The following is a 15,341-nucleotide window of genomic DNA, read 5'->3' as shown; positions in this document are numbered from 1 at the left end:
AACTTTACAGTCTAGGAGCGAAGGTCCCTGGGACCATGAAGGGAGAAGAGCGGAGAGCAGGACCCTACCCAGAGAAACAGTGATGCCAGAGATGGAGGCAGAGACGACGACATAGAGAGATGGGGCAGCTGGGGACTTTAGTCCCAGAAAAGGAGAGGGGCTGTGTGCTGATGACTGGGGGGTAGGCTTGCAGGATATACCCTTTGGTTGGTTGATGATGCATGGAGGGGATTGTAACCATGGCAATGAAAGGATATACGATATGATGAATGTAAAACTAATGTTCTCCGATGTAAACTATCACATAATTCACAATAAAACTTTTGTTTTAATTGCTGAAAATAATAACAGGATAAAAAGTGCAGAAGTAATGTGTGGACACAGGAAAAGATGGGAGGATATACTGAAGTCTGGGAACTGTAACTTGAGTTGTTAAGGACTGTCCCTCAGGTCTTGAAAAGAATAGTTAAAGGAAATTGGGATAACTTTGAGTCCTCAAATATTTGAAGAGTTCTTTCAAAAACCATGTCTGACTTCCACTGGCTTGAGAAGGAGGAAAGTGAATCAAACTCAGAATCAGCCCCAGGCTGATTTCTATGAAGCTTCCACCCAACAACCTTCTTTACCTTGTTCTGATACCAGCCATTCCTCCCACAGCACTCCCGGCTTCACATCTGGGTTCAATAATCCATTGTAATGGGCCACACAGAATTCACTACAGTATTCACGATTATGGGCTTTATTAGGGATGTGAATAGCGCACAATTCAGGATCAAAACCAACTCAGGATGCAGCAATTCTTCAAGCTGGAATGGCTCTGGTCTGTGATATTGCAAGCCCGCCTCACTCTTGTCTCTGGTCTCTCAGCCTTGTGGCCTGTCAGCCTCTATCCTGTTTGGGCAAGTGATAAAAATCTCTTTTTCTCAGGCTGTAAGTGCCCAGAGGGCACATTCTGCAAGCCAGATTCCTGCCAGTAGGTACTCAGCTGTACTCAGTCCAATGACCTTGACCTGGAAGCTGATGTGCCTCTCCATGCCACTGTCTGTGCTGTTGTTTCTGCTGTCATCTCTGCCACTGTCTCTGCCATCGCTCTTGATGTCTCATGCTCTTCCTTCCTTATGGTCTTGGGAATTTCTGTCTCTACTTCTGAGATGGCTCCTTTTAAACCTAGCTGGAGGGCAAATCTAACCAATCCCAGTCTTGGAGTCCTATATCCATTATTTTCATGGTCTCACACAATCACGTGGTTGGAATTAAGACTTTGGATAGAAAAGGCATATGAAGTAAACCTAAGGTACCACAGCTCTCAAGCAAAAAAGAGACCAGATTTATTTTATGGGTTTTTTTTTTTTTCCCCCAGAGGTCAGACCAAACACACCATTGCGTGAAGGATTGGGTCAATTTAAGAAATAATTTTCCAGAGTTATACTTCAGTGGAATTGTCTGACATTAAATTTTGTAAAGTCCCTAGGACAATAGCTGTATGCAGGACAGTGACATTATGAGGTACTTGTGAGAAGATTCCTGAGTTTGGGGTACAGCTGAATTCGTAGCCTATCCGTTTCTCTTTCCAGTAGGTCTAGACCAATGGCACCTAGTTTTTCAGACTGGTAGAGTCAACATTACAAAGGAAATATTACTTTTAAAAAGAAAGACGCTTCTGAGGATAATGAGGATTTCAGGGGGAGAAAAGAATATTACACTTTTTTTTCTCTCTCATCTCATCTTTTTAGCAATTGGCCTTATAAATGCTCATAAAAAAACTGACCCAAAATAAGAGCTATTCTAAAAAATCTTTCCTGAACCCTTCAGTTTTGCTTTCTAATAAAAAATAATGTTTGACTATATATACTGTCAGAGTCCTGGTGTGGCGCTATTGGAGAAGCACTAGACGATTAACCACAAGATTGGTGGTTCAAACCCACTAGCCGCTTCTTGGAAACAGGGTTGTTTTGAGTCAGAACTGGCTCGATGTCACTTAACAAAACGTACACTCTTGTCAATTACATTATTGTAAAACTAGTGAAGAATCTGTTTTGGGGGAGGTCATCAATGTTTTTTAATTCAATCAGGATTTCAGAATCATTGGAGCTAGAATGAGGGCATTGGTTCTATGACTAGATAGTTTCTCTTATTTCAGATTCTAAGAACTTCTGTTTCTTTAGAGCTCTCAAGCTTCAAACTTCTTTCCTGATCTCTCACCTCCCCTGAGCCAAAAATGATGACGCTAAGGCTGGGCTGGAAGCATAGCTTCAAGCTTACAGCCAAGACATGGACTGCAATAAGAACAGCAGCCAGGCCCCCCTAAACTGTGAGAACAGATATTAGGGAGGCCTGCTGTTTGGCTAGAGGGCTCTGGCCGACTCTAGCTGCAGGTGAATGGCCTAGGGAAAACTGGAAGGTCTGAGAACACAGAACTGTCCCATCCTCGGATGTCCTGCTCATCTTCTCTGCAGACTGCAGCAGAACAACCATTGGTCTTATCCCCACATGGTTACCTATGTTCCTTTGTCATTCACACAGAAAATTTCTTCCACCAAGTCTCTTGTTTCCTTATCAAATTTCACTGTTTCACCCAGTGAAAGGTGGACAATAATGGCCTGATTTCACATTCTTTGACTAAATTGGAAATTCTAAAATGTAAACTCTAACAACATTTTCTGAGAAAGTCTTAATCAAGCCTTATGACCACTAAACCTATAAGAATCCCTGGGAAATCTTGTTAAAATGTAGATTCTGATACAGTATATCTGGGATTTGTTAAATTGTTAAGTGCCGTCAAGTCACTTCCCACACATAGCAACCCTGTAAGCGTTTCCAAGGAGTGTACTGGTGAGTTTGAACCACAGATCTTGCAGTTCAAACCAATCTATGGTAGAGTGTTTATCCTTCAGTGCCACACCAGATTGAACCAGTTCAAAGCCCTCTTCTCAACCTTGATTGTTCATTGTGATTACCTGGGAAGCTTTAAACACTACAGATGCCAGGAACCTACCCACAGAAACTCAGATTTAATTGTTCTAATGTGTGGCCTGGGCATTGGCTTTGTTAAAGTCTTTCCAGGGGATTCCATACGCACTCATGGTTAAGAACTGCTTGCCATTCAGTCCCCAAGCAAGGTGCATGGATTTTTCAAATCCCCACTTTTCACTTCTCTTGACATTAAACTGTGTTGATCAATCCAAATCAATTTATCATCAATTCTGTTCCCCTCTGTTCCACTTCTGTTCTGACACTAGCTACACCTGCAACATAGGAAGCGATGCCCCTCACCTCCCGGAGACAAGTTAGACCACACAAGTTAAAGGGTAGGTCCTCCATATTGCCAAGTCTACCCAAGACCCCAGATGCCTGCTGCAAGTTTGGGAGTCTCCACAACACCTTCACTTTTTTGATTTGTTGACTACAAATTCAGGAGTTCCCTTTATCCTCTTAGGATGATAGCTGTAAGCTCAGGGGTCTCCAGCCCTTTTCACCTCTGACCTGCTGACAACCAGTACTCCCTTGGGTTGGATAATTCACTAAAACTACTCACAGAGCTTGCAAAAAGTGCTATACTTGTTACTACTGTTTTATTACAGCAAAAAAACTACAAATGAAGAGATGTCTATCTAGGGCAAGCTCTGGGAGAGCTCCTAATGTAGGGCTTCCATGTCCCATAAAGAGATGCTCTTCTCTCCTAGCCATCAATCTTTCAAAAGCCAGAAAACCCATGAAGCTTTCATGTCCAGACCCTTTATGGGGATATTGTGTATTCTTTGTTGACTGGATCAGGTCAGTTATCATGATGTGGTCTTTCTGGGCAAGCCAGCACCCACCCGAGACACCTCATTAGCATAAACCCTTAGGTGTGATGTGGAGGTTCCATCTAAGGCACTTCAATTACTGGGAAATTTCCAAGATTTTAGAAATTACCTCTCAGAAACCAAGGACAAAAACTGAATTCTTGGGGTAGGCTCTACTTTAAACCCCATAGTCAGTATTCCAATAATAGCTTTATTTGATCCTCAACTGTCTACCACACTGTATTAAAAAGTTCATGTGAGTATAAAACCATCAAGGTGGCTAGATTCACTTTTTGTTAATTTCATAGAAAATCTTATTTCTAGACTACCCAGGTCCATTTGACAGCAGCAGTGACAGGGACATATCGTGCCCTCAGCATGTGCTAGGCACTGCGCAAAATACTAAAATCTTCACATTTAGTCCACTTTAATCCTCACAACCACCCCACTAGTGAACACTAGTTTTTGCCTTAAATATTAATGAGGATACCAGGGTCCAAAGCAGCTTGCCTACTTGTGTAAGACTATACAAATATCAGTGCTGAATTCAAGCCCAGCCTGGGCACATCTAGCACTAAGATGTCACTGATTCCCTAGACCCTGAGAAGAAACAACTTACCCAAACAACATCCTGGAAAATAACCACACAACACGACATCTTTAACTTTAGGCTTGAATTCTTTTTAAAGTGGGTTGCATTCTTTTGTATATAAAGAGCTTCCATTCTATTGATGGCTCATTCGTTCCCTATTGCTTAGGTATCTGCAAGATTGGCAGGCCATTTAATAAATTAGTCTTTTCCATGCATTTAGGTGGAGTCCTGGAGTGATGCTGTAGGATAAACACTGGACCGCAAGGTCGGTTTGAATCACTTGGTCAGTGGTTCAAGCTCACCAGTCGCTCCTTGGAAACCCTATACAGGGTCACTATGAGTCGGAATCAATTCCACAGCATTTTACAACAACAACATGCATTCAGGTGACATTAGTTCAGAAAGCATCTTACTCACTTCTAGCACCTAACTCAGCGTTATGTGCTTTTGAATTAGTTTTGACTCATAGCGACCCTGTATAGGGTTTCCGAGGAGCAACTGGTAGATTTGAACTGCCGACCTTCTGGTTAGCAGTCAAGTGCTTATCCTGCATTGCACTAGCACGACCCCGTCTTTTACTTGTTGTTGTTGTTAAGTGCCATTGAGTTGGTTCTGAGGTTTCCAAGGAGCAGCTGGTAAGCTTGAACTGTCAACCTTGCAGTTCAAACCAACCTTGCAGTCCAGCATATTAGCCCGCAGCACCACACCAAGACACTGCTTTTTGCTTAGTCTTCCTAATACCTAACACTTCTGCTGCTTCCTTGTTGCATAGAAACTAAATGCTTAGACAGAAACCCATTGCCCCTTATTGCAAACTACGAATATGCCAACATATTTTCTTCATCTGAGAACATATATATAGATTTGGTATTTTCTGTTTTCCTCACTCACACACACACAATTCCACAGGGAAAATAACTCTAAAGAGAAAGATCAGCAGTGTGGTGAGTAAGTAGTGCTATCCGCAGAAAGGGGGAAATTACATACCAAATTGTTCTTTATCTACTAACTACTAGCAAGAGCTACCTACCACTGATGGAGGACTTACTAAGTATCAGGACCTATGCTAAACTCTTTTACACCCTGTACAATTGTCCTCATTTTACTAACGAGGAAATTGAAACCTAGAAATTTAAGCTGCTTTCCCAGAGTGATATTTTTAATGATAAAGAGTGCCATGTTTGTTTGTTTATTTCTGGGTTTGTTTGTTGTTGTTGTTTTTAACTTCCTCATGAGCAAAACCACAAGAAATGGGCTTCATTTGCTTTGTCCCCTCAACCTTGCCAGCCTCAGCTGTGCACATAGTGACATCTGGACAACCATGTCCAGAATAAACCGTTGAAGCATAAACTGAATTTTCTTTCTGTGTGTCAAATGGCCATTTAAAAGCCATTATAAAACAAAGACTTTTCTGCCAACCTTGACAATCACAGTGAGGTCAAACAGGCTTTAAATATTCCTTCTCCTGCACTCCCAAGCCAAGGCTCGCTTTAGTATAAACAGCCCCTTAAGGTGAGATCTGGTTCTCGCACTCCATCCATCTCTGATTGAGCTCTGCTCTTTCTCCCACTGGGGAATTAATAACGGGAAGCCAGTTGTTGCTACTGGGGCACTTCATTACTGCACAAACACTCAGTGGTTAAGGCAGAAGCCCACGTCCCCTCCTTGCTGATTGTGAATATGCCAACATATTCTCTCTCTCTTCGAGCATTTATAGACTTGGTATTTTCAGGTTTGCTAACACACACACAATTCTGTAGGGAGAATAACTCTATATAAAGGGAAAATTGGCAGTGTGGTGAGTGGATGGAGTCTCAGGAAAATAGCATGCCTCGCAGCCTGTGTCAAGGCTTCGGGTCACTAATTGAGTGCACACCTTTTAAAAAAAAAAACAAAACAAAATGTTGTTTATCCCCCTACAGGGCATACAAAACCATTGAGGAGGATGACTTGAAGTTTCCCCTTATATATGGAGAAGGCAAGAAGGTAGGCACGTGTTTCCCCTGGGCTGCCATAGCAAACCCCTGCCCTGCTGCCACTCCATGTAACCAGGGCGGTCTCTGTGCTCTATTCAGCTGCTTGGGATTTTATAGTTCTGACAGCCTGAAAGAATATCACATCCATCATCCTGGAGGCCCTCCTGTCTTGAGAGCCCAAGAAGGAGCAGGGCTGAGGGAGGAGGAGCACAAGGGACTAAAGTCAATTTTGTGAAAATAGCATTCCCCTTCCCAATCCATTTGAATATCTTTTTGCAATATTTAAACATGACCACTCTCACATAAATCATCTTATTTTATCTCTGCCAACAAATTGGAATGCAGGGAAAGCTGGCCATGTTCCCTTCATTTAATAGATGAGGCAGCTGGGACTCCAAGGTTAGAGCATCTCAGGCAGCCACACAGCTAGTAAGTGGCAGTACCAGACTGGACACCACGTCCTCACGCTCTGTCGTGGAAGTGCAGACCTCATGAGTCTACTGTTCCACTTGACCCAGGGAAGGAGAACAAAGGCTTCCTGTCATTAACTGTGTGATCACTTCTGATTTTTCACTTAAACATCAACCAGAGCCTAGGCTGTGGGTGCCAAGACCATCAGCCCCTCAGGACCCCAGTCTGAATCACACATTCGGCAGCACATTGCTGAACCAAAGGAAGGAGTAGATCTCAGAGCACTCTATGACCAGAGGCTTGGGGAAGGTTGATTTCCTGGAGGGAGATGAGGAAGCTTTGAATCCATCCCCCAGGAAGAACAAACACCTTCTGAATCACTGCTTTCTTCCTTTGAATGCTAATACATTTCAACTTGGTGTTAAGAGCTTCAATTAGAAGTGAAAAAATGTGGTCATGTAAAAAGAATCTTCAACTGAATTATTTTTCATCATTTTATCGTTTTTACCAAAAAGAAGTGACTCGCAAGAAAATTAAAGGATATTGTCATAGGTAGGATGTGTTTGTGTGTGTTAGAGTGAATGTGTTCATTAGTGAGCGAGCGCATGAGTACAGGATTAGTTTGGGGGCTCAATGTAGCCCAGCAGTAATTTCAATGGAAGGAGGCATTTCCTGAAGAGAAATGAAACACATATCTCTGATCCATGAGGGAATCAAATTTTCAATTCGCTTGCCCCTTCCTGGAGATGAAGGAGCTCTGGTGGTGTTGTGCATTAGCTGTTGGGCTGCTGACCACAAGATCGACAAATCAAACCCACAGTCACTCCTCAGGAGAATGATGAAGCTGTATGCTCCTGTAGACATTTATTGTCTCGGAAACCCTGCATAGAATCAACTCAGTGGCAGTGAGTTTGGTTTAAGTTTTCCTGGAGATGATCATTTCTGTTTCACCATCCCTAGTTGAGAATCACTACAAACGGGAGCACTGTTTTTTTTTTGTTTTTAAGTTTTTATTGTGAATTATGGGATAGTTTAAGGCGTTCTGGTAGCGTAGTGGTTACAAATTGGGCTGCTAACCTCAAGTTTGGCAGTTCGAAACTACCAGCTGTTCCACGGGAGAAAGATGACACTTTCTGCTCCCGTTAAGATTTGCAACCTCGGAAACTGTGCAGAGTCACTGTGAGTCAGAACCGACTCCACAGTACTTAACAACAACAAATGTGATAGTTTACATGGGAGAACATTAGCTTTACATTCATTCTGTCGTATATCATTTCATTGCCATGATTACAATCCCTTCCATGCATCATCAAACAACCAAAGGGTATACCCTGCAAGCCTGCCCCCTGGTCTTCAGCACACAGCCCCTCTCCCTCCCTGGATCTAGAGTCCCCAGCCACTCCTCTCCATGTCATCATCTCTGCCTCCATCTCAGGTGTCACTGCTTCTCTGGGTAGGGTCCAGTTCTCCGTTCTTCTCCTTTGATGGTCCCAGGGACCTCTGCTCCTGGACTGCAAAGTCAACCACTCTGCTCCTTTTGTTACAAAACATCTACCTTTACATTTCCAATCCTCACAGTCAGTCCTGATAGCAGTTATTCACTATTGTACCACAAGAGTGGGAAGCACTATTCTTAATAGAAGTAATGTGTGTCTCTGAATACAGTGGGTATCCGTAGTATGCATCATTCAGCTCACTTACTTACACCTGCACCTGTAGTTCTTGTGTGGCTGAGATTCTCAGTATCACCCTGCTATGGACAGTGGGTTCTAGTAAGCTTAGAACTGTCCTGTTACCTTTGATCCCCAATCCCTGTCCAGTCTGGTACCTGAGTCATAGCAGACCCTTAATAAATACACAAGTAGTAAATAAGCTATTCATTTATATTCAACATTCATGGAAGTAGCAGTCAAGAAATCAAACGACGAATTGCACTGGACAAATTTACTGCAAAAGATCTCTTTAAAATGCAAAGATGTTACTTGGAGGACCAACATGTGCCTGACCCAAACCACAGCATTTTCAATGACCTCTTATGCGTGTGAAAGTTGGAAAATGAATAAGGAAGAGCATAGAAAAATCAATGTATTTGAATTGTGATGTTGACAAAGAATAATCAAAGCACCATGGACTTCCAGAAGATCAAATAAATCAGTCTTGGAAGAAGTACATTCAGAATGCTCCTTAGAAGTGAGAATGGCGAGACTTCATCCCTCATACTTTAGGCATGTTATCAAGAGAGACCAGACCTGGGAGAAGGACACCATGCTTAGTTTGGTAAAATGGAGGGGGTCAGTAAAAGAGGAAGACCCCTAACAAGATGGTTTCATACAGTGACAGCAATAATGTGTGCAAACAATTGTGAGGATGGGGCAGGACCTTGCAACCTTGCAGTTTTCCGTTGTGCATAGGGTCACTATGAGTCAGAATCAGCTCGACGGCACCTAACAACAACAAACCCAGTTATGTTCAGTATACTCTCCTCAGTACAATAGGAAAATGGACGAATGAATTCTTAGAAGATTATTAGCAATCATATTTAAAGGATCAAGCATTTTCCTGGTTAAGCAAAAAGTTCAGTTCAAGGTGCCGGTTATATGTGTCTCTGTCTAGAGCTTCCATGACACCAGGTTCATAAACTGGCTGAAGAATCCTTTGGGCTCCTTCTGTCTTTTCTAGCCTTTTTGTTCTTGGACTTTTGCCCCCACTACTATTGGGGTTAGCTTCATGTCTTTACGGGGACATTCCAAAGTTTAAATGCATTTTTTTTTTTTTTACTTTGGCCAAAATTTAGAAAATGCTGTGAATATCATTTTGAACTTGTGTTCAAAACTGAAAGAGAAAACTGTTTCAGGGGGAAAATAAAAAACAAAAAAGAAAATGTTCAGTTCACCAGAGCATCGTATTCCTCAAGCATTTCATTTCATTAAGGCTTGACAGTACTGTGATGCGCGCCTGGTAAGTTCTGTCATCAGACCTGTCAACCTATTTAAAGCCACTGTCTCTCCACTTCACTGTTATCAGTAGGTTTACCCGATACCAAAGTAGCACGCAATTCCTGTCTGATGACTCCATGATTTCTTAAGAAATCTGTGAAACTGCAGTGTTAGGAAGAACATCGGTTCGTTGAGATCATTTACAAGGGTTTTCTATTTTTTCCCTTATCCAGAAATTTTAGGTACTCTCATAATCATTACTTCTCATTGTATTTCCACAAATGCTTTTAAGGACCTGGGAACATACACCACTTGTATAGTTTGTAAACCAACAGAAGCGTCAGATTTCTTCAGACTTAAATATAGGCAAGTGATTTTTACAGCGAGAGAAGTTGCCTCCACAGGGAGGAGCGCAGAAGGACCACAAGGGACTCAGAGTTTTTCCACTGGGAACTCAACCCTCCTTTAGTCAGAGGGTGCCCATCCAGCCTCCTGCGGAGCAAAGACCACCTCTGCAACCTGCCTGACTGGAGATCCTGAGGCTTCTCATCGTGTGTCTGCATTTTACCAATTTCTTTTGACAATTGCCTTTTTTAAATGTGTCATTGTTCTATTTAACCTTTAAAGCAAGCCCTTCTCATCGCAGACTAGCTCTAAAATTCACAGCCCTTTGGGAGAATGGGGTGAAGATGAAGATAATTATTAGATTAGGTAATATTTCATACCCACTTCCATCAAGTTCATTTCAACTCACAGTGAGCTTCTAGGGCAGAACAGAAGTGCTCCGTAAGGTTTTCAAGGCTGTAAATCATTCTTCATCTTTCTCCCACAGAGCAGCCGGTGGGTTCAAATTGCCAGCCTTTCAGTTATCAGCCTAATGTGTAACCCCTAGTACCACCTCAGCCCTATGAGGTACTCTTACTGCACAGCACTTGACTTCTCTTATACCTGCACTTTGGGTAGAGTGAAGATTTAAGCTGGGTTCGTTGAACTATGACTCTATACCATACAGATTATTAATGATTCAAGAGTTAGGTCATTGGGATTCATTCCACCCAAAATGGCTTTCTGTCCATCTATCTATGTCTACCTGTCTTCTTCTGTCCATCCTTCTGCATGAAATGTAATGCCACCTTTTCTAGGAAACCTCTCATCTTCGCTGAACTCCCTTGTACCTTTCACATATGTTATTATCCCCCTGACCAAGTCCCTTTACAGTAGAGATGAAGCCTTCTGCATTTGTGTCTCTCAGAAACATGCTGTCTGCTCATAGTAGGTGCTCAATAAATGTTTAGGTAAATAATCCGTCTTATAAACAACTTTCTTCTCAAACCTAAATATGCCAGGAGGTAATCAGACTGATAGTGTAAACATTAGTATGATACCATTACTTCCTTAAAACAACTGGGAAACCATTTAGAAAAGTACACAGCTGGTGAGCTCTCAGCCCTGAAGACTCTGTATAGTGCACAGTGCTAGTGATATTGGTTGTCCCCTTTCCATCCAAAGAGAATTTGTTTGCAGGATAGGTTGATGTTCTCCGACCATAAGGTATAATAGGCTAGCTTTGTGAGGGCAGGGGCTGTCTCTGGCTTTTTACATCTTTTACTACTGCTTGTCACCTAACTAGGGAAGTCGGTGGTGTTCAATAAGTACTTAGAGTGTGTATGTAGGTGAGATGGATGGATAGATGGTGTTGGAATTGGGTTGGACTGCTTTCAACTGCTATAGACATCACACATGTATTAGCTGTAATTTACTGGTTGCTTTTCCTCCAGTCTCTAAAAAAAAAGAAAGAAAACTGAAGAGAGAGACAGCAGAAACCTATGAAGCTTAGAATAATTGATAGAAAACTTATTCCTAAAATCACTCCTGAAATACTGAAATGATTTTGGTGAAACCCTCCTTCCCACAACTTAACAGCATGGATCATGGAAGTACTAGCAGAAAGGAATCAGAAAATTTCTCCCTTGATAATTCTATTTTGATGAGAATTTTTTCTCAGTATGTGATTGTTTCTCATGGCCCTTTGTTTATACTCCTAGGCCCGAGTAATGGCAACTATTGGAGTGACCAGGGGACTTGGAGACCACGACCTGAAGGTGCATGACTCCAACATCTACATAAAACCATTCCTGTCTTCAGCTCCAGAGGTACCACCTGAAGATTTTTATATTTTATACAATAAAATTTTTCCTACATCGTGCTCACCCCAGATTACTTGTACTTCTACAGAGTCTCTCATGCTGCTCTGTTCTCTCCTTGACTTTCCTGGTTCCTACCCTCATCACTTCCTGTCTAGACCCCTGAATTGCCTCCTGATGGCTTTTCCAGTCTCCTCCCATATGCCCCATATAATGCTATGCCTATAGAATTACTCAGACGCCTGTCTGCTCAAAAATCTTTAATGGATCCACCCCTGTAAAATAAAACTCAGACTCCTACACCTGGCATTCAAGGCTTATTATAATTTGGCTTGATTTTCCATTCTGACCTTTGTTCTTCTGCCTGAATGAACTCACTCCTTCCTGTATTTGACCTTTATTTTCCCATATTTGCCTAAACTATTCCTGCTGCCTAAAATGCACTTCTTCCTCAACTCCAAATATCCAAACTCCTCTTTTTCTCCAACTTAGCTCAAATGCTTCTTCAATAGAGACTTCCATGAATTCTCACATCCTCAATGAGGAGTCTTTCCCTGTTTTTGCAACTGCTTTGTTTTCTACCTCTTATCACAGTTATTCATGTATATGCCTTAGCCACTTGCTAGATTTTAATTGCCTGAAGAACGTCTACCACTCAGTTGATTTTTAGAAAAATTAATTTAAAGACAAATTGGCCATGTGTTTGGCGGGGGAAAAAATGTCATGTTTCTCACAAAACAAGAAACAACATCAAGTTCTAGGTGCCTTTTTAAGGAGCTCTGGTAGCGTAGTGGTTACAAATCGGGCTGCTAGCCTCAAGATCAGCAGTTTGAAACTACCAGCGGTTCTGCGGGAGAAAGATGAGGCGGTCTGCTTCCATAAAGATTTACAGCCTCGGAAACCCTTTGTATAGGGTCACTGTGAGTCGGAACCAACTCCATGGTACTTAATAACAACAACAACAAGGTACCTTTTTAGAGTTTATCATTTAGAAAAGATTTGGCTTCCAAGTACTAGAAAATGTAACCGCAGTTTATGGGTATATTTTATACATATAGCAAGAAGACAAGGATTTGGTGACTACAAATTGGAGTCCCAGCGTGGTACTGTGGGTTAATGCGCTGGACTGCAAGGTCAGTTTGAACCACAAGGTCGGTGGTTCAAGCTCACCAGCCACTCCTTGGAAACCCTATACATGATCGCTATAGTCACAACTGACTCAATGGCACTTAGCCACAACAACAATGTTGATTTGGAGTATAGGTGTGGCACGGCAGGATAATGCACTGGACCACAAATTCGGATTGAACCTTTTAAACCCACCAGCCGCTCCTCAGAAACCCTACAGAGGGTCACTATGAGGCAGAACCTACTGGATGGCACTCAACAACAATGTTTATTTAGTATCTCAAATGTGCAGGGCATCTCTGCATTTCCCTGACTTTCCCCTGATTTGGTTACAAGATGGTGTTGGCAGCTCCAAGCATAACATTTTCATTCAAGACAGGAAGGAAGGGGTGGGGTCAGATATTCACTCATTGGCCAGAATTGTGTCACTTGACCTCCCCTAGCCACAAGGGAGGGTGGGGGAAAGAGAGAGCTTTAACTTAAAGTCTCTCTTAGCAAAGAGATTGTCAAATTCTATAGGAAACAGTCACACTTCTTCCTCTTTCCACATACTGCTGTGGCTTTCTCCCACAGTTCTTTCAAGTTTTTTTGTTTTCAATTCATTTTTAAACTTAAGTTTTTTATTTGGGGAGTGAGGAGTAGAAGGAGAATTAGATAGACTGTTAGGATCATGGCATATATGTGTTAGGACAAAGTCTGTTAAAAAGTAAATCTAGAGACTCATGGCAAGATGGTGGACTAGGCTGATGCACTGCATGGATCCTCGACCGCAGATACAAGAGACAAATAAAACAGACACAGATGAAAATTCTGGCACTCTAAACTACAGAACAAAGGTTAGAGAGGTGAACGAAGTGCTTGTTGGGAGGAGAGGCTGAGCTAGGATGGTGAGAGAGGGAGACTGCTGTTTCCCCATGGTCCCTTAGTGACCAGAAGTGTGGCCAGTTCCCACCCTTATGCACTCCCAGTGCAGACTCAGTTTTCAGGATTTCAGAGCCATGTGACTGGGAGCCATGCCAGTGTGAGGTAGGGGTCAACTGCACCACTTTGGTCTGCCTCTTTGGTGCTGGGATTCAGGTGGGTTCAGTTCCAGACCTACAAAACCTGCAGAACAACCAGACCAGCATTTACCAGTCACTGTGTCCCCAGCTTTGCTGTGATCCTAACAGACACTGAAACCAGCTCCATCAAAGTTCCTTTCAAACTACTACCAGATTGAGTGTCCTGAACACCAAGGTCAACAGGAACTCTGCCGTCACATCCTTTCCACAGTCACCTCATGAGGTCCTTGAATTGCAGGAGGCCCCTTAAGATTTCTCGTCTTTGAGTCCAAAAGCTGTACTGTTTGTTTTTACAATTACAACAATCCCACAATGCCCTGGAGACAGCAGACAATATTAGCTCACAGGAAGAAATAAGAGAAAATGGCTCAAACAAATGACCAAGATGAACAGCCAGAGAACATTTTTGAAGAAGAAAAAGTAATAGAACAAACTGAAAAAGAATTCAAAAGAATAATAATTAGGTACCTTCAAAGGATCGATAAATCAAGGAAACCAAGAACACAAGAAAAGCGTTACAAGAATACAGGAAAACACTACAAGAACAAACAGACAATATAAATGCAAATTTTGAAACAATACAAAACTGGCCATTAGAATTCCAGAAGATTAATACTAATTAATCTCAGAAATGGATACTACATCGGAAGACAAAGAAGTAAATGTGAAGCAATGGGCGCACGAATTAGTGAGCTTGAAGATAAATCTCTCAATACTAGTGTGCTAGAAGAACAATCAGAAAAAATCAGAAGAAAATCTAAGAGTTATATGGGACACCATAAAGAGCAACAACTTATAGGTGATCAGAATTTCAGAACAGGAAAAGACAAGCACAGTAAAAACTATTGAAGAATTGTTGGAGAAAGATTTCCCTTACATCATGAAAGACAAGAAGATAAGCATACACAAAACTTAACAAATCCCAAACAGGATAGATCCCAAAAGAAAATCACCAAGATGTACCATAATCAAACTTTCCAAAATCAAAGTTAAGTAAAGAATACTGAGAGCAGCTCGGGAAAAACAAAAAGTTACCTACAAAGGAAAACCAATAAGACTAAGCTCTGATTTCTCAGCAGAAACCATGCAGTCAAGAAAGTAATGGAATGACATATACAAAACTCTGGAAGGAAAATATTGGCAACCCTGAATCATATACCCAGCAAAGCTGTCCCCCAATACGATGCAAAATTAGGACATTTCCTGAAAAACTGAAATTAAAGAAATTTGTAATGAACAGACCAACTTTACCAAAAAAAAAAAAAAGCTAATGGGTGTTCTTGGGACTGAGAACCAAATGGCAAAGAA

General features: G+C 41.8%; 1 protein-coding gene across 1 annotated transcript in view; it reads left to right on the top strand.

Moving 5' to 3' along the window:
- Positions 1 to 15,341, top strand: part of PPM1H (protein phosphatase, Mg2+/Mn2+ dependent, 1H) — a 435,367-nt gene that overhangs the window by 359,993 nt on the left and 60,033 nt on the right. The window contains exons 7-8 of the mRNA XM_006859511.1: positions 6,300 to 6,363; positions 11,746 to 11,853. Coding sequence (XP_006859573.1) covers positions 6,300 to 6,363; positions 11,746 to 11,853 — 172 coding nt within the window. The remainder of the gene's footprint in view (positions 1 to 6,299; positions 6,364 to 11,745; positions 11,854 to 15,341) is intronic.

Source organism: Chrysochloris asiatica, unplaced genomic scaffold (genome assembly GCF_000296735.1).
Source record: "Chrysochloris asiatica unplaced genomic scaffold, ChrAsi1.0 scaffold00033, whole genome shotgun sequence".
Taxonomy (NCBI): Eukaryota; Metazoa; Chordata; class Mammalia; order Afrosoricida; family Chrysochloridae; genus Chrysochloris; species Chrysochloris asiatica.
Note: the sequence above shows the minus strand (reverse complement) of the source record. Positions and strands in the feature narration are given on the sequence as shown.